The sequence below is a fragment of the Magallana gigas genome, chromosome 10 (assembly GCF_963853765.1).
Source record: "Magallana gigas chromosome 10, xbMagGiga1.1, whole genome shotgun sequence".
Lineage (NCBI taxonomy): Eukaryota > Metazoa > Mollusca > Bivalvia > Ostreida > Ostreidae > Magallana > Magallana gigas.
Genome location: NC_088862.1, coordinates 9,958,457 through 9,975,600, shown reverse-complemented (window position 1 = coordinate 9,975,600; position 17,144 = coordinate 9,958,457). Strand labels below are relative to the sequence as shown.

Below are 17,144 nucleotides of genomic sequence, written 5' to 3'. Positions count from 1 at the left end.
ACTATTACAAGAAAAAAGCAAAATTGTTGATTATTTCTACATAAAAACGGTACTGAAAAAGGGCCCATTCTCTATAGCTTAAGTGCACTTGTTCTTTAACTTTAACATATTCTAACAGTACTTTTCATAGTATTTTTACTAATTTGATACGTAATATGCCTTATGCTGCTCTAGGAAATTCTTTTTTAAATACATTGTTGTATGATCAACCCCTCCCACGGACTTCAGTAGATAATGAAAGTGACAGAATGACGAATTTTTGAAAATGTAAATCACAGCATCAAATTATCGTCTTTCTAAATTTCAAAAATTTAAGTTTTTATTAATAAGAAAAAAGGTTTTAGAATTGCTACGTAATCGTTTCCTATAATCTTTTAAATCCATCCTGTGACCCTTCCCTGACCCGTAAGGTCATGATTTAAATGCGCTCTTTTTTTATAACATGTTTACAATTTCCAGTGTATTTGTCTGTGATAACACTACGAATTGAGTTTACACATGTAACGTATACTCCAATTAATGTCATCACTCATCACTGACTGAAAAAATGGGACCTCGTGTTATGTGCATGCAACGACGAAACACAAAATGTTTTATGATAAAATATTTATTTCATGATGTACCATTCCGTGTAAATCAATTTAAGTCAATTTAAATTGGTGCCAGAAGTGCAATAAGGGACTTCTCTGAAATGAAAGTAAAACACAATTTTTTTTATGTATAAAATATGTGTTTCTTTTTGTAACAGTTGGGGTAAATTAATCATTATTGGTGCCAGGATGGCAATTCAAAAAATCCTTGAACTTTAAGTAAAACAAAATTTTTTTTTTCTGTATAAAATATTAATTTGATAATATAACATTCCGTTTAGATCAATCAAAATGAAAATTAAAACAGGAAAATGCTTTGAAAAAATTCCTTGAACTTAAATTTAATGAAATATGTGATTTCGTAACAGAATTTTATTACTTTTAGATATACCAGTCAATTAAAATTAATTACAAATGATGCGGATGACAGCAATGAAATCAATTTTTCGAATAATTAACAAAGATACATTTACTACATATTGGAAGATTGTATTCGGTTCGGAATAAAATAAATTCTATAAGGTGACCATTTTACATGTCTCACAAGGTCGTAAAGAAATATGGATCGAAGTCTGGATTCGTGCTTATATATGCTTTTATATGATATAAGAAAAGAAAACTAGAAAACACAGAAAACACATTCACAACACAACACACACGCGTTGACGAGAGACGATTACATGTACTACATATTTAATAAATTACAAACACAATGGTTTTCCCAATTATAATACCGGTGATTTACCGACAGTATCACTGAATATTATATTACAATAATATGTTTAAAAGTGATCTTACCAGGTATCCAGGACATTAAATAATAAATGGATATACTGAATCTTTGAAGATCAGGAGTACATTGGTACATGAATCTAGCGCCGTAAAGGGTAGAATCTTTGGGTACTGGATTTGGCGGGACTTCCGCTTATATAGTGAATAAAGTTAGTAACGCATGCATATTAATGACTTAAAAGTCGTCTGTCATTGGTCAATAAAACATGTATACCTGGTCACTTATAAAAACCATGTGACATATTACAACATTCACACGTGCATTCGTTCATACATACAGCAATGCGTTCTATCAGCAATGCGCGCTGGTGATAAATAAATAATAAATTTACATAAATAAATATATATGAACTGTGACAATCTCCCCTGCGAAGGAAAATGGCTCCTGACATTTTTTTCAATAATGGAATCACAATTTAAAAACAGTAGCAAACAACAAGCAATCTGATCAAAGTTACACCTGAAATCAGACTTTATAAAACTGAAATCAAACTATATGTGACAATCTCCCCTGAATACACTACACAAAATACACAGGAGTTATTGGATGACTCACCCACTCACCATACCTATTTTGTGGCCTAATCTGTCAGGTAGACTTCCGCAGAATTGGTGATTCTCTTACAGAAGGAGAGTGAACAGACACATTACGATTCATGGTAGAAGGACTATAAGAATTACCTTCATCAAATAAGGATCTAGGAGTAATAGAATGGTTCTGATTTGAGAATAAATAGAACTAAGGAGTGAATACCTATAAATACCCGGTGCAGTATTAACCCGTCTCTGGGGTATAATATAAACAATACCACCATCAGATGATCCAGAATCTGAATCCTCTGACTAAGACTCAGAACTAGATTGAAGAGAAACAATATAATCAACCCTAGAAGATTTGCTTGTGAGGTTCTCTGGTTGTTGACAAGCTTTAGATTAGTTACTGTGTTTGAGCAAAGTTGAGCTAGGTTTGCTCTGGTCAGAAAATGGGGAGTAGCATATTTTTATGCAATGTCTAAGTTATTTTTATTCCCAAACTCTTTCCTAACCTGAAACACTGGGATGTCGGAATTGGGATGATTTATAACAATATATGTATCTCTGGCCTACTTATCTGCCAGTTTGTGTTTGCCCTTTAAGCCAACATTTCTAATGAGAACACGGTCTCCCGCATGAACGGTAGCCTCTCTTACCTTCGAGTCGTAGTGCGATTTATAGCGGTGAGCACTTTTATCTGCTTCTCGGGAAGCTATCTTGTAAGAGAAATTTAACCGCTTTTGGAGTTTTTTCGCATAGTTATCATGACTACGAATTTGTTCCGCGTTAGGTTCTAACCCGAGGTACGCATCGATTGCCAGACGCGGATGCCTGCCAAACATGAGATAAAATGGCGTATAACCTGACAGTGTACTATCATGTCTTGTAGCATTGTATGCATGCACAAGAGTACTAACATACGCTTTCAAATCTTCTTTTTGCTTATCTTTTAGATTACCTAGAATTTTTATTAAAGTTTGGTTGAATCTTTCAACCATCCCGTTACCGATTGGGTGATAGGGCGTCGTTCGCGATTGCTACACTCCTGCTAGTCTGCACAGCTCCTTAATAACATTGCTAACAAAATTTCTACCTTGGTCACTATGCAACCTGTTTGGAAAGCCATAATGAACTATAAAATTTTCAAACAAAATCTTTGCAGTGGTTTTCGCTGTTTGGTTTCTGGAAGGAAAAGCTTGTGAGTAACGAGTAAAATGACCTGTTATGAGCAGGATGTTTTAAAAACCACCCTTACTTTTTTCCAGTGATAAATATTCCATACAAACAAGATCTAATGGTTGATAACTCTCTATAGAAACAAGTTCTGCAGAATTTTTCCAGGAGTACCTCAGTCGGTAGAGCACGAGACTCTTAATCTCGGGGTCGTGGGTTCGAGCCCCACGTTGGGTGCCATTGTCTCAGGGTCGTAAAGAAATAACGATCAAAGACCTGGTTTCTTTTCTTATATCGTATAAAAGCATATAGAAGCACGAATCCAAGTCTTCGATCGATATTTCTTTACGACCCTGTGACACATGTTTTCTTAAGAATTAATTTGTTATTCTTCACCTAATAATGATTCTTGATATTAAAGCAATTAAAAAATATCATTCTTCGCTGCTGTATTTCAATATAACATATAATTCAAACAAACAATGTCAATATTTTGTACTGCAAATGTACCCGGATAATAACGTTGAAAAATGTTGCAAGGTATTCCACGTGACTTCCGAATGGAGAAAATATTTACATGTAAACATTTCCCATTTAAAATCTCCACAAGAAATCTGTTTTGTTCCTGTGAAACTTTTAGAGTGAAGAATGAAAATGTGTCAATAATATTTTCATTTTAATCAAACTCAATTGTTTTCTTTCACAGGTGTTCCTATTGTAATCAAAAATCGTCCAAAAGTGACAAAAACGATAATTTGTTACAAACTATAGTCAATATCATTTTATAAGTGCTGTTCAAAACTTCGGATACTTGCACTATTTGAGTTTATTTTAAATTTATAAATATAAACCGTCAAACCAATGAACTGACAATCTTTTGAACTTAAGGATTACTGTACCATCATTATCATTAACAGTTACGTTTACTGGACAGTCACTGCCTCAAAGTCTATTTATAAAAACGCAAAAAATATATTGAAGTTACGGTTTATTGCAGCGTGTATACACTCTGCCAAAATAAAGGGATTATTGCTGTTATCTTTAAAATGGAAGCAAATTGTAAACATTTGTATTGGTCAATTATCAATCAAATCATGTCTTTTAAAACGTAAGCAACTGTATTGTGTGTGCAAAATACCTTTAGGTTTATACAAATCAATTTTAATTGCTGAAAACATTAAAATCAATAATAAATCGAATATCCATTCCTGAATTCAAGTAATTTTAGATAATTTAATAATTCAGCCCCTAGTGTTCATGAATAACGAAATAATGTAAAAGAAAGAAGCACGCAACACATTAAATTTAATAATAAAATATTTTTACAACATAGCCAATACTTAACAAGCATATTTCTATATATCTAAAATAAAAAAAAAATGAAAGAAAAATCAATATGAATTTGTCGATACAGCTTTAAAAGCTAACCTAATTGTAAAAATGGCAACATCAATCTATCAAACTAACTAACCATGGAAAACAATGTGTCAATAATGTCATAACACCCTTTCCTATGGTCTTAAGTATATATTGTTACTGGTATCATCATCACATAAAAATTTCAAGATATTTACGTCCAAAATGTTGACACCCTCTTAACACTTCTGTGACCTTTTTTCACAATATGGATTTCCTCTTTTCAAAATGCCTTAATATGTTTTTGATTATTAGCTTTTAATAAGAACACCTTAGGATGTCCAGGAGAACCAGGCAACAAAGTATGATACCCAGTATGACACCACCCACATACCCTGTGGCACGTGCTGACGGACGCTTATCACTAACGCTTTTCTTTGTATTAAGATAAGCTGTAAGATTTTTGGTTTCCATCTTCAATATGTTCTTGATTTGGGCAAGTTGCTGACTCAGTTCATTGTACTGTTTGATTTGGTTAGCTTCTTGACTCCAGTATTCGATTTTGTCGAAATAGTCACAACTGCAAGGACACATGGCTTTGTAATAAAAAGAAACATATTATTAATTCTGTTTATGCATGAATAGTAGTGCTATATCTAAGTACCAACTGTATTCCCAGGAGCATGATGAAAACGTACGATAGGCATTCATTAACAATTAACTGTCATGATATATACAGGTAATTAATTGTCTTTATACGAATGCAATTGCCAAGTAGTATTCTTTTTATTTAAGTTGATGAAAGGTATTCACTGTTTTAAGTAAAACGTTCGTATGATAAACACATGGCAGAAATGATTGCATTTGGATGAGTAACAGCTCCTCTAAAATATCATTTTAAGGACATAAAACAGCTTTTATCATAGTTCACCTGCAATGGATTACTAGTATATAAGCTCACTAAAGTGTCGTATCACCATTCCTAGCTTCAATCATATCCATGGTTTTTCTAGTATTACTGTAGTTTAAACTATGGTAAAAATATATTCGTCTGTTTCTGAACAAAACACAATACGATAAATACAAGAGTCTTAATTTTCTACTTCATTTTGAATTTACATTTTCCATTTGAATTTATATTGACCAAACATGGTTTCAGTGAGGTCGGGTTTTAAATACCAAAACGTTTTGGAAAATCTTGAAAAAATGAAGTGTTATGTTATTTTTCATTATTGTGTTTGCATATTAAAGTTGTTTATCATTTCAAAATAGTTTGATATAATTTACCACTCTAAGTTTAAATTAACAAAACACCTTACTTGTTTTGGAAACAGTAGTACAGAATCTTAGGAGAACAATTGTCCATATCCAGAGCAGTTTGCACTGGTGAATCATGTCTGTCTTTGCGAGCTAGTGTCATTCCCTACAGTTAGACTTTAAAATGTGGCATGCATCCGATGAAAATCAATATAAAGATCCTGAAATACACTGGTATACCCACAGAAATTTATCATAGGGATTACTCGTTTATTTTTTCATTTCTTTATTACGTTGTTCAAGCTTTTTAATAAGAGCATTAAATGCACTATTCCGGTTAAAGATTACTTGAAAAAACTCAAAAGATGCCAATGTTGTCTGCAAGCATGATTCTTTTGTGTTTTGCTTTCCTTTTAGTTATCAGGTAAAAAAAAAAATATGTCTTCTGTGGCAGTTATCTGTTGAATAATTTTTATTTTGGGCTAAAAACTTCTTACCGCATATCTCACTCTCTGTTAAACATATTGTAACTCTTCTATTTCTACAATTTTAACGGTTTGTTTCTCCTCATTTGAATGTAATTATAGGTACATCATGTTGATCAAGATCGATTTACAAACTTTGTTCCGAAAGAAGTACAGAATTCTATTCCAGAACAGGACAGTTACAAACAATTGCCGGGAAAAACAAATTTCTTTAAGCCGGAGAAGTTTGTTTTTCTTTTCAAAATCCCAAATGTGTATAGATGTGAATGGCAATTTTGCAAACATGTATGTTTGAGATTTTTACAGAACTTGATCAAACACATACCAAAGCTATTAAAACTGAAATTTTTAAGGCTTTACACAAGTTTTAATTTTAGTTTTCTGCGTTGAGCGAAGCTAATTCAATTAGAAAAAAATGGTACCTCGTGTTATGTGCAAGTAACATCGTAACACAAAATGATTTATGATGAAATATTTTTTTCATTAAGTACAGATACCATTCCATGTAAATCAACTTAAATTGGACCAGAAGTAGCAATAAGGTGATTTTCTGAAATAAAAATAAAACACAAAATGCGTTTAATGTATATATAATATTTGTTTCACAACGCAACAGTCGGTGTCAATCAACCATTATTGGTGTCGGAAATTGCAATATAAAAATTCCCTGAATTTCAAGTAAAACACATTTTTTTTCTTTCCTGTATAAAATATTAATTTGATAATGTAATATTCCGTGTATATTAATTAAAATGATAACAGGAAAATGCTTTTTAAGAATTCCCTGAACTTTAGTAAAATTAAATAATATGTGTTTATGCAACAGAATGTTATTACTTTTAGATATACCAGTCCATGTAAATTAATCAAAATTAATCACAAATGATGCAGATGACAGCAATAAAAAAAAATTCAGAATTTTAATGGAAAAAAATACACATCGCATATATTGCAAGATGCGATTTAGCTTTAAAAAAATTCATTAGTTGACCATTTTACATGGTTTTTGAGAATTTGTCATTCCCTTCATAGTAATGAAGCTTGATTGTTGACTGCGGCATTCGAATATAACATCGACTTTACGGTTTGACTTCAAACAAAATAAACATTTCGTATTGCAAAAATTATGAAAGCACCCGGATTATAACGTTGAAAAAAGTTGCAAGGTATTACAGGTGACTTCCGAATGGAGAAAAGATTTACATCATCATGTAAACATTCCTCATTATAAATCTCCATAAGAAATCTGGGTTTTTTAGAGTGAAGAATGATAATGTGTCAATGGTATTTTCCTTGTCAACGAACTCAATTGGTTTTTCTTTCACGGGTATGTGTATTGTAATTAAAAATCGTCCAAATGTGACGGAAACGATAACTCGATACAAACTATAGTCATTATATTTTAGTGCTGTTCAGAACTTCAAAAACTTGCACTTTTTTGAATTTATTTTGAATTTATGAATATAAACCATTAAATTAATGAACCGACAATTTTTTTTAACTTAAGGATTACTAGACCATCAGGGTCAGAAATCTTCAGACTATAGCTACGTATATTGGACAGTGACTGCTGTCTATAACAACCTAAACAAATATTGAAGCTACGGTCTATTACCCCGTGTATACACTCTGCCAAAATAAAGGGATTGTTGCCTTTAATTTTAGAATAGAAGCAAATTGTAAACATTTGATTTATCCATTAAATCATGTATTTTAAAACATAATTGACTGTATAGTGTGTGCAAAATACTCTTTGGTTTATTCAAATGAATTTGAATTGTTGAAAGTAGTAATATTAACAGTCTTTGTTAAAGAATGATAATATTTGCCAGGTCCCCATTTTCCTTCCCTGAAATCAAGCAGATTGAGATATTCTGAATAATTTAGCCCCTGTTGTTCATGAATAACGATATGAAGTAAAAAGAAAAAAAAAGCACGCAACACGTACACTAAATTTAATAATAAAATATTTTTACAACATAGCCAATACTAAATTAGCATATTTAAAAACAATCTAAAATAAAATAAGAGAAATGTGGATACAGTTTAAAAAGTTAACCGAATTCTAAAAATGTCGCAACAATCTCCAAAACTAACCCACCATGAAGATAATAACTTTGCTGAATTTAAAAAAATCAAGTAAAATTACTACACGTTGTAAAAATAACGCGCTTTATGCTGTCAACTTTCCGGACGACGTTATGAAATAGCATCATATGTTTGTGACGTCTTTTCTCTGGTTTTTCAATAATGTCATTAATGTCTTATGGGTCTAAACATATATAGTTACTTGTAGTATCAATCTGTATTCAAAATTTGAAGATATTTATGTCCAAATTGTTGATACGCAATTGCACTTCTGTGACTTTTTTTCTTCAAAATATGGCTTTGGATCCTGTGAAAATGCCTTAATATGTTTTTGATTATCAACTTTTAGTGGGAACACTTGAGGATGTCCAGGAGAACCAGGCAACAAAGTATGAGGACCAGCATCACACCACCCACGTATCCTGTGGCTCGGGCTGACGGACGCTTATCGCCAACGCTTTTCTTTGTATTAAGATAAGCTGTCAGATTTTTGGTTTCCATCTTCAATATGTTCTTGATTTGGGCAAGTTGCTGACTCAATTCGTTATATTGTTTGATTTGGTTAGCCTCTTGACTCCAGTATTCGATTTTGTCGAAATATTCACAACTGCAAGGACACATGGCTTTGAAAATATAATGGAAATTATTAATATCATCATCAGTTTTAAAAACAACACAATAAAGCAATAAATGTTCATTAAAATTAGCAGTACAATGCGAGAGAGAGAGAGAGAGAGAGAGAGAGAGAGAGAGAGAGAGAAAGAGAGAGAGAGAGAGAGAGAGAGAGAGAGAGAGGGAGGGAGAGTACAACACAAGTCTTACAGATTAAGAAATGTGGCCTCTCCTTCTAGGCCTTTAAGCGATTTGCAATTTAGATTAGGTTACCAGAAACAAATAATTGCTTCCTTCAAAAGATGTGTTATTCAAAATTGAATATTTATTTTTTCAATTAAACTTTATCCTAAGTGTTAAATATTTCATTAAACTTTTTACGTATTGTTTTATTCTTTACAATCAGCGATGGGTTAACCATATTCAGTTATTCAGCTGTAATCGAATACTGGTTGCTAAGTTATCATGAGTAATCAGAAATCATTCGTTTTTCTTATTACAAGTACATGTTTACCTTTATAGTAAAACAAGAGGCCCATGGGGCCACATCGCTCACTTGAGCAACAATGGGCGTTCAAAAAATATTGTGCCATATGGTCCCTCGGTAGAATAACAAAAAATAAATATTGTAAAATATTCGAATTTTACACTTATATTTGCATACACGTAATCTTTGACATTGTACCTTCATGAAATACTTTTTTTTTACCAGAATAAGAAAATCCTACGCAAGATATAAAACTAAACATTTGGTAGGGGTACATTGTTAACTTCCAATTTCCTATATTTTCGTTCTGCCCCCCCCCCCCCCCCACACACACATTTTGTAAAGCGATCAAAATATATGAGAGCATAAAGGTACATGTACATTTTTTACATCAACTACTTACTAGTTATTGTATTTAAAAAAATATATAATAGTTATTGTTTTTTATTTTAAAAATATATAGATGTGAAAAAGAAAATTGTACCTCAATGTGCTAAATTCCTCAAATTAAAAACATTCAAAAATTTAATTTGTCTTCTCCATTATAATTAAATGACTGTTATTTACCTTGCGTACAAACCAGGATAATTTCCCCCTGTGATATTTTCTTAGGAATAGCAATAATTACTTTATCCCCGCAACAGAAATATGTCAGAACTAGGGACACCGTTTTAAAAATGTCGTTTTTATTTACTCGTGTCTGAAAAACTATCAAAATTGACGTAGATATCACATTATTTATTGTATAAAGAGGGGGCCCCAGAGAGTAGGTATATACAGAATATCATTCTTTTATTTTGTTTGTACAAGTATTTAACATACTCTAATTCATATAGAATTTCTAATGTTCAACCAAAATTTCAGCGTCAATCGTAGAATTATAAGCAAGATACAGAGTTCACAGTTCGCCTAGGTTTGAGTCATATTTTGTTCACATGAGTTTATTACATTCAGCTTAAGATTTTTAACTTGGTATTTCCTATTCAGCAGTTAAAATGGAAAAAAAGGATGGCCTAAGATTTTCAATTCTTTTATTCACTCAAGACCAGTTCACTGGTATTTGAGGTTCAAAATCAGTTTTTACAAAATGTACACAAACACGGTCAAGGATCACATGTACAGTAGGAGTAATAATGACGAAAAAAGGTTAAGTTTACAATACAGTGAGTTGTTTAAGTTGGTTTCTGGAAGAACAGACTTTGAAAATTTTCTTTAAAAATGATGACAACTTTTTTTTTGATTTTTTTAATCTTTAGTTTTTAAGATATGTGTACAAACATCGAATTGTGAGCAAATCTCTGTATATTGCTTATAATTCGAAGCTTAAAACTCAAATATGCAAACAATTAAACACAAGAAACATGCACTATAACAATTAAAGAACACAATTTATTTTTTCGAAATGAATCATGTATATACATGTATACATGTATATACCTACATATTTCCGTCAGCGGTATCAAACTCTATTTAAACTGAATAAACTCGAGAAAATGCCGAGCATCTTTACAAAACCTATTGCATTAATCTACCATTACGCAAAAGATAGTGCCGAATTACCGATAGAATGTATTGTATTTCAGTACTTTTTTGATACATCAGGTTTTGCTTAATAAAAATCACGAAATACAGACAATAGTTCCCAGGTTTCATAGCATAAAAAATGAAAACGAAACGAAAATCAGAACAAGCTAACACCAACGTCATGTGTGAAAACTGTCAACGCATTGAAATATTTAGCCTCAATTTACTTCACAAAATCGGCACCAATATATTTTGCATGTTTAAAAAATTTCCCTTCATACGCGAACTGTTGCACAACAAGCAAATTCATCATAGTCAGATCGTCCCTTTTTCGTATAATGTCATGGCTGCTTTAAACAAAGAACCTCGTTTTAGAAGTATGGAATACGAGTCTTGGTAAAATGGGTATGCAAACCCGGGCCGTGGCAAAATAAAAGCCGGGGGAGATCGGCAATCGTCAATTCCAAATACGCATTATGTTGCAGCAATATCTACAGCGAATACAAATATACTGGTCTATCAAATATCCTGAAATTTTAATATGATTGGCAGATTAATAACTGCCAATCTTTTGTTTTGCCCAGGCCAAGTCCTGCCTACCCATTTTACTGGATGCCGAACCCGAAGCTATTAAACTGATTGAAACACGCCTTTCCTTTATTATTATTTTCGTAATTACTTAGATTTGAAACAGAACTATTCCTTAATTTTTGCAATTTTTTTTTCGTCCCATAAGGATTATTTATGCTAAACTACGTTGAAATGGACTCAGTAGTTCTTAAGAAGAAGATTTTTAAAAATGCATCCCCCTTTTTCTACAGTTTCAATGTTTTCTACGCTTTGAATACAGATCGGACTTTTATTTCTGCAATTTATATTTGCCCTCCCATAAGGTTGCTTTGTGCCAAATTTGGTTGAAATTGGATAAGCGGTTTTAGAGAAGATGTTCAAAATGTTAAAAGTTTACAGACGGACAGACAGACGGACAGACAGACGGACAGACGGACAGACAGACGGACGACGGACAAAATGTGATCAGAATATATATAAGCTCAGATAAGCTAAAAAATGAATAAAATCACAGTTCATTCGAAATATTAGGACAGGTGAATAAGGTTTAATGCTAGGTATGAAATATTTCAGTAATGAATTAGTGTAAGTGTGTAATTTAGCAACTAAGATAATATATGTTTGTGTTAAGTCTGCAATACGGCCTGTGTTTTAAATCAGCTAAGATGGGGGTGTTCCAAATTCTAATTTAAACTTTGTATATAACAATTCATAATTTTAAGTAGCTAGGGATCGGTGAATTAAGCTACCTGAATGTAACAACAAAATTGTATTATCAGAATGAATTTAAAAGTTAAAAAAAATATTTTTTAAATCATTCATCTAAATAAGGAGCACAACTAAAATACATGTACAGTATTATAAACTAAAATCTTTTTTTTTTCAAATGCATTAGAAAAATACAGATAAAAAGCAGACTATAATTGATATTAAAACACATTTTACACTTATTGTTTTGTGGCCAAATATCAAATGTATGAAAACAGTAACACACGCTATGATGATACCGTTATAGCTGCAATGATATATCAGTGTATGTGTGAACCATTGAGTGAATAAAGGCATATACCAGTTTGTAGTCGAAGTTCAACCATGCATGTGTATGTAAATGTATGTGTACAATAAATTACGTGTAAACGATTTTCAGTAAAATGTACTTAATGAAAATTGTGTCTTATTTGATGGGTGAATTAATGTCCTTTATTTTTAGAACACATATATCTTCACGCAACTCAAAAATATGGTAATGATGCTAAAATGATCCAAAAAAATAAAGAAAACATTATAACTTTATATTAGTATTAATACTCCTGTAGAAAATGCATTTATCTTTCCAAAACATTAAACAACTAAACTCACGATTAAAAAAATTCAGATAAAAAGCCTTATTAATACTGGTAATGTAATAGAAAATAATCATAAGTTATCATGATTACAAGAAGGAAAATGATCTTATGCAATCCATTACTTCTAAAATTGGATGTAATCAGCTTGTAACTGTAATTTAATCAATATATTTTTTAAAGTAATCGACCCAATCCCTGTTTACTATGAAAGTGAACTCATTTATAACAGTCTTACCATCACTTGTAGCTTGGTTCTGAACAGTATGTTCATTAGCAGATGTAATTAATGTGGTTTCGAATGTTTCTGTTGATGACAAGGTCGTACTTTCACCTACGTTTATAAACATTAACGTATGTAGCTGACATAATATTATAAATCAAATAAATATTGGATATTCAATTAGAAAGTTTATTGCCTACAATAAAAAAAAATAGCTTTGAATTAAGTATAAAATATATCATTTAACTCTTCACGTATTACCACTCTGTATTTTTTAACCATTAAAGTGAACATATTGATAACAGTTAAACCACATGGAGCTTGATTCTGAAAATTGTGTCCATTAGAAGCTGTAATAAATGTGCTCCTGGGTTTTTCTGTGGATGATAAGGTCGTGCTGTTCCCTATGTTAATAAACATGAAAATGAGCAGCTGAAAGTATTATAAATCAGATATACCGTATCACGGGTATTTTTTACGTACTGCTAATTTTTACTAATTTTTACGAGTTTTATAAATCCGTAAAAATTAAACGCGTAATTTTCACAGAAGTAAAAAAAATCACCGCACGTAAATTTTCTACATCGGACGTATGAGAGTAATGTTCATGACCTTCAGCTCAGTCCCTGGCGGCTGTATATGTAGGTATATTTTACCGTTTTTGGTAACATGGTGATAACAGTTCAGATCTTTCTATTCAGTCTTGAGTATTTTTTTAAAGTACGTATAATGCCACGTTAGTAGCTAGATGTCTCTTGGTTTGGAGAGAAAGAAACAGAGAGAAAGAAAACATTTTGAAATGGAGTTTTCTTTCTTTTTTTCTCGGTAAATCGAACTGAGACGAGCACATGGTGTACATCAATGATGATGCCCAGATCAAAAGAAATAAGTAAAGTGTAAATCAGATATGAAATAAAGGTAAATGAATAAACACAATCATAAATATAAGGACTCGTTAACAGAAAAACGATTTTCTGATTTGTATGTGTGTTAACTGTAACAAAGTCACGGTGAAATTTTCCCCTCTTTTATCACAGATGATTTTAATTTTTACGGACATGTCCAATTCGTAAAAAAATTATGCGTAAAAATTCAAATCGCCCTATTTTAAGACAAATTCGTAAAAAAATCACAGCAGTAAAAATTACCCGTTATACGGTATATCAAACATATCTTCTTTTTAAGAACTTATTGCTTTCACATTTAATTTAGCCCTTGTTTAAGTTTGAACTATTTTATCAAACCTATCACGTATTACAATTCATAACAGTGTTACCAACGGTTGCAGCTTGATTCTGGACTGTATTTTCAGAAGCTGTCATAAAAGTGGTCTCGTGTTTTTCTGTTGATGTCAAGGTCAGGCGTTCATTTATATTAATGAACAAAAAATGTATATATTGATTTCAAGCAAAGTCCATTTCATACAGATTCATGCATTTTAGATATATTTACTCCTAAATACGTGTAGTTCCCAGATTTATATACTGGTATCTGATTTCCTTTTTTTTTTTTCTTTTTAATTTTTGCCGCATTGTGCGCACGTTTTTTTGTCTTTTGTTTTTTGTCTTTTTTTTTTTTTTTTTTTTTTTGGGGGGGGGGGGGGGAGGGGGGGAGTTATTAGCATTGATTCCCTGTCACATGTTCGGCATCGCATTGTTTTTGGAGTCGCAAAGGATTACGTCACCAAAAATGATCTATTAATCAAGAGCAAATTATAAAACAATGTTGAAATATTGTATAGATATTTCCTTTATACGGTCAATTTATAAAAAAAAATTAATGATCAGTCAATATTTCCTTTATTGACTTTTAGCTATACATAGTGATACATTGTAGAAGCCACTGAATTAAGAATTATAAATTCTGAAAAGGAAACCTATGTTTTTCGAAGTCAAATACTGTATTCAGGGAAGTATTCGGCCCGTTTTTTTTTTCGCCCCTTTTACCCTTGTCGTCAGCGGGCGAATTTAAGACTGGGCTAATTCCAATGTCTCAAATTATCACTTTTTAAACAGGACTGTATTTGGACGAATTCAACAAGGGACAAAACTGTTTGCAAGTGAAGAAGGGTATAGAAATTATACGGGGCGAAAATAACCCTTTATTCATTAACTTTTGGCAAAGAAAACAAAAAATACATGCATTTCTATAATGTAAATGCACCAGCATAATAGTGTGCAAAGGACGAAAGCAATTTAAGTTTACAAAGAAGAGGAGATCAATTTTATGCTAAAACCATAGTGACATTACACCATATTTATTGATTGTAATGAAATGGGATTTTTGTGATACATAAGATTTTTTTTTTCAATGAAAATATAAATATCAATATTAAATGCGAAAAGATACAAATATAGTGAAAATATGTACAAATCAAGTTAAAACAGGATTAATATCTAAAATAATTTTAAAGCATAATAACCTGTGAGTAACTGCCTACATGTTGTCTCATCTGAAAATTAAAACGCTTTAGTACGTTATTAAGGTTAAAGAGAAGTTCAACTTTATACTTTAACATTTACAATTTCCAGTGTATGTAATAAAAAAAAAGATCGATATTTCAGATTATATAACAAGAGCATGTTATTTTATTCTTGTAATCAATAACTCTGATAATTTGGAACAAATAGATTGAACGTTATATTTGCATTAATTATTGCTAAAATTCTCTGCAGATGTATTTAAAAACGATGTTTACCTGCGTCGGAGATATTACCTGTCAAAACTAAGGTTTTATTAAACTCGAGATCATCGACGAGCTCTATTCAAAAAAGAATACGTCAGTATAATAACGCACCAATAAAAATCTTCATAATGTATTTCTACATTTAGATGCACCACGATCATTATTGAAAAAAAGAATGGTTTATTGACGTTTGTATTAGCGTCGTTATTTTTTATTTCAATGTTATACATAAAATTACTGGTAAATTACAACGAAAATAAATATATCATTTTATTGTGCCTACCTTATTGATTATGTACTTACTGGTATAAAGATAAGGATTTGAACATTCCTCAACTGGTTTGATATCTGGATCTGATGTAAAGACATTACTTTTTGATTTTGACTTTTCTTTGTTGCATATACAGTGTGCATTTATAGAAAAGACAAAATGATTGCAAATATAAAACACTATTGGCATGCAAAATATTTTGATTCTCCTTTTTTTCATTTTTATTAAAATGGTCTTTGCTTGTGTTTTTTTTTTCCCTTCAAATTAAAGTTAATTTTGTTTGCGTTCAAATAATAAATGAATGATTTATTAAAATTTTAAAGATAAAAAATGCTTCGACTTACTTTGACAACTGCAAATTGAGGAAAAAGATGTATTAGTTGGGTCTAATCTTTTAATTTCGCTTGTTGTTGTTTGATACCAGTTATTATTCATGCAAACACACAACGCATTTCTTTTGCAATGTCCCCAACATTTGCCATCTTCACAAGCATATGAACCTTTAAAAAACAAATTTTGCTAATCTTAATATGTTTGTCAAATGAACCTCCTTAAATTGATCTTGCTCTTTTTTATACATTAAAATGAACCATTTGTCCAAACTTGCTCACACAAAAAGAAACTTACCTCTTCCTGAAAAAACAATGATGCTGATAAGAACAACGATCCATTCCGTACTAGGCAGTTTAGTAAGCATCATTGTCGCTTTCAAACTAACCAAATTCAGAGCGATATGGCTTTTAACTATTAAACGCAGCAATGTCAATCGATACTAGACCACCTGATTTGAAAAGTCTGCCCCCACAGAGAATGAAAACAATTTTTTTTATTATATTCTAATAATTCCTTACGTTTTTAGCTTAGATTAATACAAGTTGCATGTTAAGTAGCTATTATAATGTTTCAATCATCTCCAGACGTATCAAATATTTTATCCCATATAGTTGAGAAAAAAAAGTTTCAATTGCTACAGAATTGGTCTTGAAAAGGTAAAATTTATAAAGCTCTGTCACCAACTTTTAAAAAAAAAAGTTAATGCATTTTTAAGACAAGACAATTTTTTTTGCATTTTAAACATTTTTGTCTAATTAAAAATTTAATCATATGTGTGATTAATTATTGACATTTTAACATAATATCCGTTACATTACTG

The 17,144-nt window shown here is 31.3% G+C and overlaps 2 protein-coding genes and 1 non-coding gene across 7 annotated transcripts in view; 1 reads left to right on the top strand and 2 right to left on the bottom strand.

Moving 5' to 3' along the window:
- The window catches only part of LOC117684039 (uncharacterized), a 168,959-nt gene that overhangs the window by 55,342 nt on the left and 96,473 nt on the right, over window positions 1–17,144 (bottom strand). The gene's annotated exons all lie outside the window — the stretch shown is intronic.
- On the top strand, window positions 3,254–3,324 carry Trnak-cuu (transfer RNA lysine (anticodon CUU)). The gene has a single exon. It is a non-coding gene; the product is annotated as a tRNA-Lys (tRNA).
- Window positions 8,473–16,940, bottom strand: LOC105346934 (uncharacterized). 4 transcript variants are annotated; one of them, XM_066073962.1, is made up of 7 exons: window positions 16,619–16,940; window positions 16,336–16,491; window positions 16,024–16,074; window positions 15,733–15,795; window positions 15,457–15,486; window positions 13,050–13,145; window positions 8,473–8,882 (listed from the first exon to the last, which is right to left on the bottom strand). In XM_066073962.1, the coding sequence occupies exons 1-7, from the start codon at window positions 16,689–16,691 to the stop codon at window positions 8,812–8,814; spliced, it is 540 nt and encodes a 179-aa protein (XP_065930034.1). In that variant the 5' UTR covers window positions 16,692–16,940; the 3' UTR covers window positions 8,473–8,811. The 4 variants fall into 4 exon arrangements, with proteins under 4 accessions (XP_065930034.1, XP_065930030.1, XP_065930031.1 ...); XM_066073958.1 differs by having other exon boundaries at window positions 8,473–8,898; window positions 16,619–16,922; XM_066073959.1 differs by having other exon boundaries at window positions 8,473–8,898; window positions 15,751–15,795; window positions 16,619–16,918.